At 43.9% G+C, this 11983-nt stretch overlaps 1 protein-coding gene across 1 annotated transcript; it reads right to left on the bottom strand.

The window, feature by feature from the left end:
* Positions 1-2287: 2287 nt before the first annotated feature.
* Positions 2288-9330, bottom strand: cd7al (cd7 antigen-like). The gene is made up of 5 exons (XM_061771595.1): positions 9140-9330; positions 8039-8392; positions 6585-6953; positions 5347-5447; positions 2288-3574 (listed from the first exon to the last, which is right to left on the bottom strand). The coding sequence occupies exons 1-5, from the start codon at positions 9189-9191 to the stop codon at positions 3395-3397; spliced, it is 1056 nt and encodes a 351-aa protein (XP_061627579.1). The 5' UTR covers positions 9192-9330; the 3' UTR covers positions 2288-3394.
* Positions 9331-11983: the final 2653 nt, after the last annotated feature.

The raw sequence follows: 11983 nt of genomic DNA, 5'->3' as shown, positions 1-11983 counted from the left end.
GGCAAGGCCGTAGCTAGGTGTAGAAGGACTAGTGTAGCATCAAGGAGAAATGGAAAGAAAAGGGAGGCGACGTCATTTCAGAGGTGCCTATTGTTTGTGTTCCTGTCGTTTACAAGCATTTCATTTTTGTCACCTTCAAAGAAAATAGGAATTACTATGACAGGAATGTTGCGTTTAATAAGAAAATCCTCTTCCGTCCAGTATGGACGTGAAAACCTTGCAAAATGAGGATATGTATGCTACTTTCAGAACTCTGGGATCGATCAGTGTTGTCGTCAATTTCAAGTTGGGCCCGCATGTTCGTTTGCGTCGTTCGCTCTTTTTCTTGCACACTTGTTGTCCAAACGTTCATGAATTTTGTCTCAGGAAGGCCAGAATTCCAACATCCCAACACCTCTGTCATTTCCTTTTTTTTTGTTTGTTTGTTTGTTGTTTCCCCTCTCAAGCAAGCACTGAACCTTTTTGGGGGGAGACTCTCAACCAAGACGATGACAACAACAACACATTTCTATTGTAGCATGTGACATATTTACCAAATAAGACTGAGAATCAACTTTGAAAAATGAGAATTAAAAAGTGCTTTACATGTGAAATCTTACATAGAGATTGCTTTACATTTGAAAACAAGGATCAATGGAAATACATTTGTTTGTTTGTTTTTGTTAGTTTGTGAGTGCAGGATGTTTGCAATCGTCTCTCCGTGTGTCCGTGCGACCCTTTTCGAGCAGCAGAGAGATTTCAAGCAAAAGGATCATGATCTATGCACAAAAAAAAAGTGGGAGGGTTCAGGGTTTCATGTCGGCTTCTTCTTTGACTAAATGTGCTCACGTTATCATCTCGTGCGTTAGCAAACCCTTATGACGTCACCGTGCTGTGCAACCCTTCTTAACCAATGAGAGCTTTGTCCTTCTGCTTAAAGCACTGTGGGTGGGCCTGAGAAGAAGCCCATGATTTGCATTTTGTTTGTTTGTCTTTTGAGGAGGATTACGTGGGGGGACTTTGCCTTTTTCTCTTTACTTTGACACACACACACACACACACACAAAAGAATGGAAAAATGTCTAACTGAAATACAAAGTTGTGGCTTTTTAAATGTTCCTTTTTCTCCTCATAGAATGTGATTGTTAAGGACATGCACCGGAGGGGGGAAGGTTTCCATTTGGACTATGGAACTTCTTTCGGACGATATTAATAAAAATTACATTTTCTTGGCTGTTAATGGATGTTGTCCTCTTTTTTTTTTTTTTTTTTTTTTAATATACACATTCTTGTCATGTAATGTACTGTTCTCAAAGTGTGGTACTGGTACTACATATGACAAGCATGCTCCCGCTAGTGGTACGCAGAGAAAAAATAATCGCTACCTAAGTACAGTTCAGTTTTGTACCTTGGCAGAAAATTAAGAAATGTTTTGAAACTTTAGGTACTGTAATTTTTATTTAGTTTATGTGAAATACTTAATTTTAGTGGTAATGTTGGTACCTTTTTAGGTGGCAATTGTTTTAAAAAGTTGTATAACCACTGTACTAGGGAATGCCCCTAAAGCTGTCTTTTCCTCAGTGTCCCCTTTTAAAAAAATAGTCGCTGGGTGACCACATCAAGAATAAAAGCAGCTCGTCAGTTCATATACACTATTGTTCAGAGTTAACCCATTCACACTATGTTGATAACCAAAACGGCAGCACCTACAGCTGTACATAAAGTCTTGATTGTTTTTTGCTCGCTTTTAAAGACCTTCCAGATAGGATTTGAAAACAAATATTAATTGCACTTTAATGAAAATACGTATGATTACAGTACAATAAATATAGAATGAATAAAAAGTTGGCAGATATTGATCCACGATGATGTGGATCATGTTTTCATTTCACGACTTTCTCGCAGTCTGGCTGGAACCGGTTGGCTTCTCATTGGTTGTTCATGCCATCATTAGCCGGTCTTATTTCAATCATTATAGCAGTGCCACTGTTGGTCATAATAATTTAATAATAATAATATATTAATGATAATTGGCAATGGCACTACATTGTCTCTGAAGATATTAATTTCAAGAGCTGATTATTTCTTGGACACGGTCAAGTTTATTCATGAGCACGTTTTAAAACTACAGTACAAATGTCGACCAAAGTGTGGTACACATTGATATCAAATCAAATAGTAAATGAAATCAAACTCAAATAGACAAGACACACAGAAAAATTTGAAAAAATTGTCTTTGCTAAACAGTGTGTAATTCTCTTTGTTTGATGTTTAGTTTGACAGTAAACGTCAACTGGGAATGGCAATAAACAGCTCAAAGTCTCTCTTTTTATTATTATTATTATTAATTGTTCACCATCTATTGCCAACTGCTTATTGTGACGTGAGTTGAGTTCACAGCCCCGACTGGTCACTCGTATCTCAAGGCAGTTTTTAGATAGCGCATTTCATATGACATGACATGATTAAAACCATTTAAAAACTGAGCAAAAAAAAAACCATTTAAAAACAAAGTCCAGAAATGAAAGACAGCTTACTAAAAGAACGTACAGTGCATGTAAAATATTTGAAAGAAGATTTTAAAATGTTTTAAAAGATCTTAATTGTACAACAGCCCATTAGGGTCACCTAATGAGAGAGAGAAAAATAGCTGAGATGTGATCAAAAGTCAGCATGATGACATTTAAAGTCGACAGGACGCTATTTGAAGTCCTCATGATGACATTTACAGTCAACAATTGACATGAGGATCCTGGTTAATGTAAAGTTAACATCAAAATTAACAATTGACGTGAGCGTATCCTGGCGTAGCAGCCGAGTCCCACGTGACCGCCTGTTTTCAATTGTTGATGTTATTTGTTAACACTGTTAACCGGGATCCTCGCATCAATTGTTGACTTTAAATGTCATCATGATGACTTTAATCTCATCACCGTGACTTTAAATTGCGTCCTTCCCATGTTAAATGTCGTCACGACAACTTTAAATATGATTGAAAAATTAAATTGGTGAGGTGTTCCGGGCATGTCCCACCGGGAGGAGACCCCGGGGATGACCCAGACACGCTAGAGAGACTACATCCTTCGGCTGGCCTGGGAACGCCTCGGGATCCCCCCGGAAGAGCTGGATGAAGTGGCTGGGGAGAGGGAAGTCTGGGCGTCCCTGCTGAAGCTACTGCCCCCGCGACCCGACCCGGATAAACGGTAGAGAATGGATGGATGGATGGATGGATGGATGGATGGATGGATGAAAAAGCTCAAAAAAAGAATATATTTTTTTCTCTTTTTGTGAGTTGTGTATTTCTTGTTAAAAAGGAAAAAAAAAAGAATATATTTTTTTCTCTTTTTGTGAGTTGTGTATTTCTTTTTAAAAAAGAAAAAAAAGTAGTAATATTACGACCAGGAACTCGTGATATTTAGAAAGCTGACCTAATGGGAGTTTCGTAATGGTTTTCCGGGCAGGTTTTCTTCCTTTTGCAGTTCCTGTACTCGGACACCTCGCAATCATCCAGCTTGGTGCTGAGGGTCTTCACGCCGGCCATCTCCTCGTAGATGGGCGCCGGAGGGCGTGAGGCGGCTCGGGTGCGTGCTCGTTTCTGAAACCAAAATCAGTGAGGTGCACAAACAATTCATTTCTTGTGCAACAAAAAAAAAAATCTGAGTTCTCACACCCGACATAGTAGAAGTTGCTTGTGAGGATATAACAGTTGTGAAACTGCTGCGGTTAGTGGAGGAAGAGGAACCGGCGACGCCCTCGTAACAAACAGGTGTGCCCCACATCAGCGGCGGCAAGTAACCCAAATACAAATATATAGATGCTCATATTATTCAGATGACACTTTACAAACTTCATAGAATTGAATATTGAATCTTTAAGAGATCCTGTCAGATCCAAGAACGATTTGTGACGAATGTGTTGTGTATCTTAAAGCTTTAAGAGTTAAGAAAAAAATAATAATTATCTTATCTGGAAAAAAAAACATAGAGGTAGAGTGTATTTTTTCTGTTGATATCATTAGCGAACTTAGCATTTTTGTTAGTCAGTTCACAACACATTTTGATGGCATAAGCTTTTTCTTTTTCCTCAGTATGAGCACTCCATCCGTCCGTTTTCTGAGCCGCTTCTCCTCACTAGGGTCGCGGGCGTGCTGGAGCCTATCCCAGCTGTCATCGGGCAGGAGGCGGGGTACACCCTGAACTGGTTGCCAGCCAATCGCAGGGCACATAGAAACAAACAACCATTCGCACTCACAGTCATGCCTACGGGCAATTTAGAGTCTCCAATTAATGCATGTTTTTGGGATGTGGGAGGAAACCGGAGTGCCCGGAGAAAACCCACGCAGGCACGGGGAGAACATGCAAACTCCGCACAGGCGGGGCCGGGGATTGAACCCGGGTCCTCAGAACTGTGAGGCTGACGCTCTAACCAGTCGTCCACCGTGCCAGTATGAGCACTATGAAATTTAATAAAAAAACTTTTTTTTCCATTTTGCCAACTTATCCAAATGAGTAAAATTTAGGTTTTTACTTAAAGGGAAGATTGTAATTTAAAAACAACACTTTTTGTCATATTTGTGAAAACAGTTATTATATCTTGACATTAGTAAATGATAAATATAACCTGTGAAAACAAAATCCTCCGTCTGTGGCAGCACCTTGTGCCGCTAATTGGATATATAAGAAACCACCGAGCCTGAGGGAAAACAATCAAGATAGAAGGCCTGACTTTAGAGGTTTGTTGCGCACTTGCGGGAACCCTTGCCACGGACACACCCATTTAGCATAAAACAACAATAAAGAAAAATAAAACTTCACATCGATAACTTTTCGTCTCACAGTAAGTTAGTAACACTCCGTTACGAATAAGATGCTTTGCTGTGGAACCAGATCCCAGGTCAGCGTGAGGTTGCAGGGGTGTGATTGACACCTGGTAAGTAATGCCTTCGGTCAAACCAACCAAAACAAAGAGAATAAGAGTTGCGTATTTAAAGCAACCACATAGCCTCCGCTACCTGAATGCTAACATACGATGGGAAACGCTGTAGGCACATGGGCTAACAATTAGCTTCCATGCGGCAGTGTCGTTAAACTTATAACCAACAGATGTTGCTGCAACACATGTAGACAGACCATTTAACAATACTCACGGGTATATATTCTTTCTTCTTTGCGAAGAACGACTAATATTGTTTTACTGCTGTACTGAGAAGCCGAGAGAGGAGCTGAGCCTCACTTTGCTTGAGCAAAGGAGTTGAACCAGTAGTTGTTTTTGTTTGTTTGTTTGTTTTTTACACAAGTACTTGTACTTAAGTGCAGACTGCGAGTGCGTTTGCCACCTCTGCACCTCAAACGACACAACAACACTCACGTGATAGATGAGCGTTAAAATGAGGAGCACGATGAGGACCAACACCGCCGAGGACAACGCGTACAGCAGAGTTGGGTAGTTGGAGCAGCCGCATGGACCTCCTGAAGAAGAAGAAGAAGAAGACAAAAAGAGGCTTTTAGCTTGCACCAAGCACATGAAGTAATCGCACACGTTGATTGCAACAACAACAAACAAAAGAAAGGTGGTTAAGAGTTCATTGGAATTGCAAAAGCCGCTGAGTTACTTCCTTCCTAGTTTGAGGCTCAATTACAGATGATGGTGCATAGAGGATACAGCTGTTGCGCAATGATTCGTGTTGGGAGGTGAGTGACATCCAAACGGATCAAGATCAAAATCATCAAGAAAACGGACTGACAGGACCGTGGAACCTCCAACGTCACCACATCACCCAACCAAAGTGTTCCGGAAAAACTTCCCGTTTGACGGCAGAAAATCTTGTAAGACGGCAACTAAAGCAGTGGGAAATTATACAATTTCACTTAATTGCTACCAAAAATAGGATTTTGAAATGGACTTTTGTTATGATCGGGGGGGGAAATACAGCAAATATATATAGGGTGACTTGTCTTTACACGGTTAGGAATGCTAAAATGTGACTTAAAACACTGCCTGTACGGTTAAAGGTTTTACGATGAAATGACTTAATTGGGGCAAGCATGTTGGTATTTCGGCTCCTATGTGGCGGAAAAATCTGTGAGCTGTCAGAATTTGTGACCATCGGTGGCAATGTCGCGCATGTCGTGCATTTAAGTTCTCAACAAAATACTAACGCTTCGAGCGTAAACCATTTTTTGTTTCGTGAGGGTTAGGTGTGGTTAAGCAGACACGCGGGTTTAATAAGAGGTCATACAATATCGTCCCTGGGGTCACAAATTGGACGAAACGTAGTTTACGCTGTTATTTTTCGTAAGTGTTCTTCTCTTTTGCTGGCGAACTCGCAAACACACTCAGACGCACGCCGTGGCCGACATCGCCCCCCGGGGTCACAAATTCTGACGGGTCGCAGATTTCGGCCTCCCGGGATGTTCTGCGAGTAGTCCGAATGAATTGACTTGAATAAATTTGAAAGTCACCACGATGGAGCAAATTGCGTTGGACGTTGGAAGTTCCAGTTTATGTAAAAGTGTTATTTTGATCACGGCGGTTGGTAAATGTTAAGAGGTTGTTAATTTGGAAGCGGCGCGGCGTTCAGGTCCCACTGCGTCATCGTCACCTACCTTCCACCGAAACAAAGACGGCTCGCCTCGTGTCTAGCGAGACGCGAGTGTCGGGGCGGCCGCGTAGGAGGAGCTGGCAGCTGTACAGGCCGCCGTCCTCGGGCCGCAGATGTCGCAGGGTGAGGTTGTACGTGAAGCCCCCGGGGCCCGGGGCCGACCGCAGCTGGAAGCGCGAAGATGAAGAGGAGGCGGAGGCGGACGCGGGCCCGTCACCGAGGTGCCGCTTGGTGTGGTAGAGCAGCTCCGCGGGTGCTCGGCCCCTCCGCCGCGTCAGGCTCACGCCCTCCACCGGAAGGTCCTCGCCGCGAGGGGGGAGACAGGAGATGACGGCCGAGCCCCCCGCACAAACCTCAATACGCCCTATTTCCACTGAGCCGCCGGGGAGGGGGCAGAAACTTAGACTCGGTGGGCTCAACGGAAGCAATGATAGTAGAAGCTGTACGTGCGGCCAAAATCATTTGAACTTCTGCTACAATTAATACAATTCATTTAGTATTACCAATACCTTGAAAGAGTCCGCTTGTAATTTACAAAAACAAAAAGACTTTTGAGCCAAATCCATGATAACTGGAATTATAACCTGACAGTAGTGCATCATTTGTGAAATACTTTTCTTTTTTTTTTTCGTAGATAGCAACCCTTGTTCCATAATTTTTTAAGATTGAGGTGGTAGCCCTGATTAAATAGTTCCCGTGTCTGCGAGAACAGACCAAAGTCATGCATTCAAATTGTGCGGGTGGCATTTTTTGAGGTGAAGATGACACCAGTCTGTCACTTCACACAGTGGGGACTGCAGCTATGCAGATAGCACTGCTGCCTCTCCGAAAGCTTGCAAGGAACCTGCAGCCTTTGGGCCATGTATGGGCAATTGATCCGGCCTACAACCGCATTTAACCCACCAATGCTCAGAATATACAGTTGCATTTTAATTCATTGGAATATCGTAGAGACTTTCATTTATTGAAGTAGTTGAATTTATTTATTAAACACACACAAAAATATGTTTTCAGAAGGCCAATTCTTGACTCATTTCTATTTGCAAAAGGTGCTTTTGAACGTTTCTCATGTAACATTCTAATTTCTGAAGGTGGGGATTTTTTATTTATTTTTTGCTCTAAACTATAACACTGGGTTACAAAAAATGTTGAGGAAGTATCGTTGAAGTGAAATATGTATCTCAACTGAAGATCTTTGGATGTCGCGTCGGAGCTAAATTTAGTATGGGTTGTTAGTGGAAATGATGGAGTCTTTTATATTGTGGGTTTTTATCAATTTTTGACTGATATTCTGTACCTTGCCATAATCAATAAACAACCATGAAATTGTGAAAATGTAACTTTCTTTGTAACTCTGCAATTACCCCCCACCCCCCTCCCCCTCCCCCCAAGTGTGTGCGAGGCCCTTACTGGACAAAATTTGGACACCCGTGAGGTAAACACACAAAGGTCACTCACCGGCATTGACCAGGAGGAAAAATTCGGTGTCTCCCGGCACGCGTTCGTCCTCAGACGACGGGTTGGCCACCACAAACTCGCAATAGTAGCGGTCCGTGTCGTTGACCGTCAGCTCGGACAAGGTGACGGTCAGAGAGTGGCTGCTCGGGTCACCTCCGACCGCCAGGCGGCGTTCGTCGGCGGCGGCGTTCACGCGCGCATCGCTGCCGGTGTATTTGAAGAGTACTGAGCCTGGGTGAAGCCACGTGCGCTTCAAGTAGAAGCCCAAAGTTGAGCGGCTCCTGGGCTCGATGGCGCAGGGGAGCTCCACTGAATCACCCTCCTGCCTCTCCAGGAACTGAATGTCGCCGCACACTTAGGACACAACAAGGACACGTAAAGACGACGGACTTGGAAAGTCACCGCGACGGTCGGCCTTCTCAGATGAACACGCAGGGGCGATTCTAAGATCAGAAGTTTAAGGGGTGCTGGCGTTCATTTTCGGGCTGCTTCAGCAATGGGCTCGAAATGCCAATGTGATGATGTATTGTGTATGTTTTTGTCCTTTGGTATTTTTTGTTCTCTCCTTCCTTTGTGTCTGTCCCCTCACCAACTGAGCAATCTCATTGCTAGTTTCAAATGTTGTTGCTATTGTTGTCTTTTGTTATTGCATTTTGTTGTGTGTTTTCTGTCTGTCATCTCTCAAATTGCATACTCTGTTAAGTCGTTGCCATTCCGATTGTCATCCTTCATTATTGCTTTTTGTCATCTCTTTCCTTTTTCTTTTCCACCTGCGCCCTCACAAACAAGGAGGTGTTGTTGTTCTAGCGTATTGTGTTCTCTTTCTTTTGCGCTTTCTAAAACTAAGTGCAAGACGTTATTATACAGTATTGTGGATTAAATAGTTCTCCGTTGTTGCTGCTGGTTGTCTATTTTCTTTTCTATTCACACAGACAATTTTATTGCGATTGTTCTTTTTGTGATTGCTTCTTGTTGTCTCGCTTGTGTCTGCACCCTCTCCAACCGAGAACCGCCAAGTTGTTTTTAGTTGTCGCTCCCCTTCTCTGTCACATCCAAAATCGCAAGAACAAGAACTTGACTTGAACACAAAGTGGAACTCACCGAATACGCTGTGAATCACCAGTAGAGTCCAGAGGTTGCGGATGGCGCTCATCTTCACTTTAGTGCCTAACCTCCCACTACAAATGCAGAAAGATGGCAGAGAAGTAAGTCGTGACGGCACACATGAAAGAGCCTCAAAATGGGTTTAAGAACGACCCTAAACAAGACCGAGAAGCTCCGCCTTCTAACCTCAAGGGGAACAAAAGAGGAAGATGCTTGTAGCTCACACTATTGTTTCATGTGCATTTTTTTTTTCTTGTCGGCTTCCACACACGCGATCTTGAAAAGCATTCTACTGTGTCGTGGCGACAGGAATCGCACGGTGGATGAGAAGTTGGCCCATCCGCCGTACAGTTCTGAGGTCGGGGAGGGGTTTGAATCCAGGCCCCGGCCTTCGTTCGCGCCACTGGCTGAGCACCCACACGCAGATAATATGCGTTACATATTTACTTATTGAATGTATATCAGGGACATCTGGGTGCATTGGTAGTCACGGATGTCTGGAGAGGTCTCCCACGCAGCTTCCCGGTGAGAGAGCACAATCCATATTTTGGTCTCTCGGGTCACGGGGTCGCCGCGACAGTTTCCGTATACTTGCTCGAATCTATATCTCAGAATTTAAAAAATGATAAGCACATAGATTAAGCTTTTTTTTTTGTTTCAATTTATACTACAGAATTTACTGGACTATTAACTTCTCTGAGATGGATTGAAGAAGTCAAACTGCTTCGATCTGTGATATGGACTGATTCACTGGCAGTTTTACTCGTCTTTGAATCAGGAAATTCAGTGAAAAAAAGGGTTTGACGGGAGAGACAAGACATATTTTATCGAATATTAGGAATTATAGTTCAATTTTGTTGTGTTCCATAACATGTTGTGGTTAAAGGCAATGAAATGGATGACTGAAATGCTAAGAAATCACTGCAAAAAGAACCTATTGGAATGAACATTTGTATGGGGAAAGGAGTAGCCAATGCCAAAATAAAAGTTGGCAAACATGAATGGAAGGCAGAACACAATGCTCGGTACTTTCATGCGGTTCGCAAAAAAAGTTACATCAGGTCTAAATAGAAGGGAAGAGGTTGTATGTATACAAGTATAATACATGTCTCAATAGTACACTTAGGTTAACAGGGAAGAGCAATGGCTTATGTGTTCTTTGCCAAGTTGAAGAAGACCATATTACAAAGAAGACAAAGCTAAACTCAACCACGAACTCCCTAAATACAAGCAGCACATCGACTGTCCTACCAGGGAAAATAATACTTTAGACCACTGCTACACCACGGTAAAAAACGCATACCGTGCTATACCTCGTGCAGCCTTGGGCTCGTCTGATCACTGCTTAATTCACTTAATACCGACGTACAGGCAAGAACTTAAATGTGCGAAGCCTACAGTGAAAACAGTCAAAAAGTGGACAAATGAAGCCAAGATGGAACTTCAAAGCTGCTTAGACTGCACAGACTGGAGTGTCTTTGAAAATTCAGCTGGCAGCCTGGATCAATATACGGACCCTGTCACATCCTATATCAGTTTCTGTGAAGAGGTCTGTGTACCAACAAAATCATTTCGCACATTCAACAACAATAAGCCGTGGTTCACTGCTAAACTTAAGCAGCTTCGCCAAGCTAAGGAGGACGCATATCAGAGCGGGGACAGGGCCCTGTATAATCGAGCTAGAAACCAGCTGACCAAAGAAATTAACATTGCAAAGAGGATCTATACAGCAAAGTTGGAAAAACAGTTTAGCGCAAACGACTCTAAATCAGTCTGGCATGCATTCCAGTCGCTGACTAATTACAAGCGACGATCCCCCCAAGCTGAGAACAATAGCACACTAGCCAACGACTTGAATACCTTCTACTGCAGATTTGAAAAGGACAGTTTCACACCACACACCAACCCGGCCGCACCCGCGACCAGAATCACACCTCTGACCTCTGCGTTAACCATCCATGAACAGGATGTGAGACGCATCTTCAAACAACAAAAGATTAACAAAGCGGCAGGCCCGGACCACGTGTCCCCATCCTGCCTCAAAGTCTGCACGGACCAGCTCGCGCCAGTCTTCACTCAGATCTTCAACAGATCACTGGAAATGTGCGAAGTTCCATCCTGTTTCAAACGCTCCACCATCATCCCAGTCCCCAAGAAACCTGCAATCTCGGGTCTGAATGACTACAGGCCTGTCGCTTTGACATCTGTGGTCATGAAGTCCTTTGAACGTCTCGTGCTGGACCACCTCAAGAGTGTCACAGGTCCCCTGCTGGACCCCCTGCAGTTTGCCTACCAAGCGAACAGATCTGCGGATGATGCAGTCAACATGGGACTGCACTTCATCCTAGAACACCTCGACAGTGCAGGGACCTACGCGAGGATCCTGTTCGTGGACTTCAGCTCAGCGTTCAACACCATCATCCCTGAACTCCTTTCATCCAAGCTTCTCCAGCTCAGCGTCTCACCTGCCATCTGCCAGTGGATTTACAGCTTTCTGACGGGCAGGACACAGCAGGTCAGGCTGGGGGAGGCCACCTCATCCACACGCAGCATCAGCACTGGGGCGCCCCAAGGTTGTGTCCTCTCTCCGCTGCTCTTCTCTCTCTACACGAACGACTGCACCTCAGCGAACCCGACTGTCAAACTCCTGAAGTTTGCAGATGACACCACTGTCATCGGCCTCATCAGGGACGGTGACGAGTCTGCATATCGACAGGAAGCGGAGCGGCTGGAGCTGTGGTGCGGCCGACACAACCTGGAGCTGAACACGCTCAAGACTGTAGAGATGATCGTGGACTTCAGGAGGCATCCTTCGCCACAGCTGCCCCTCACGTTGTCCAG

The sequence above is a fragment of the Phyllopteryx taeniolatus genome, chromosome 4 (assembly GCF_024500385.1).
Source record: "Phyllopteryx taeniolatus isolate TA_2022b chromosome 4, UOR_Ptae_1.2, whole genome shotgun sequence".
Lineage (NCBI taxonomy): Eukaryota > Metazoa > Chordata > Actinopteri > Syngnathiformes > Syngnathidae > Phyllopteryx > Phyllopteryx taeniolatus.
Note: the sequence above shows the minus strand (reverse complement) of the source record. Positions and strands in the feature narration are given on the sequence as shown.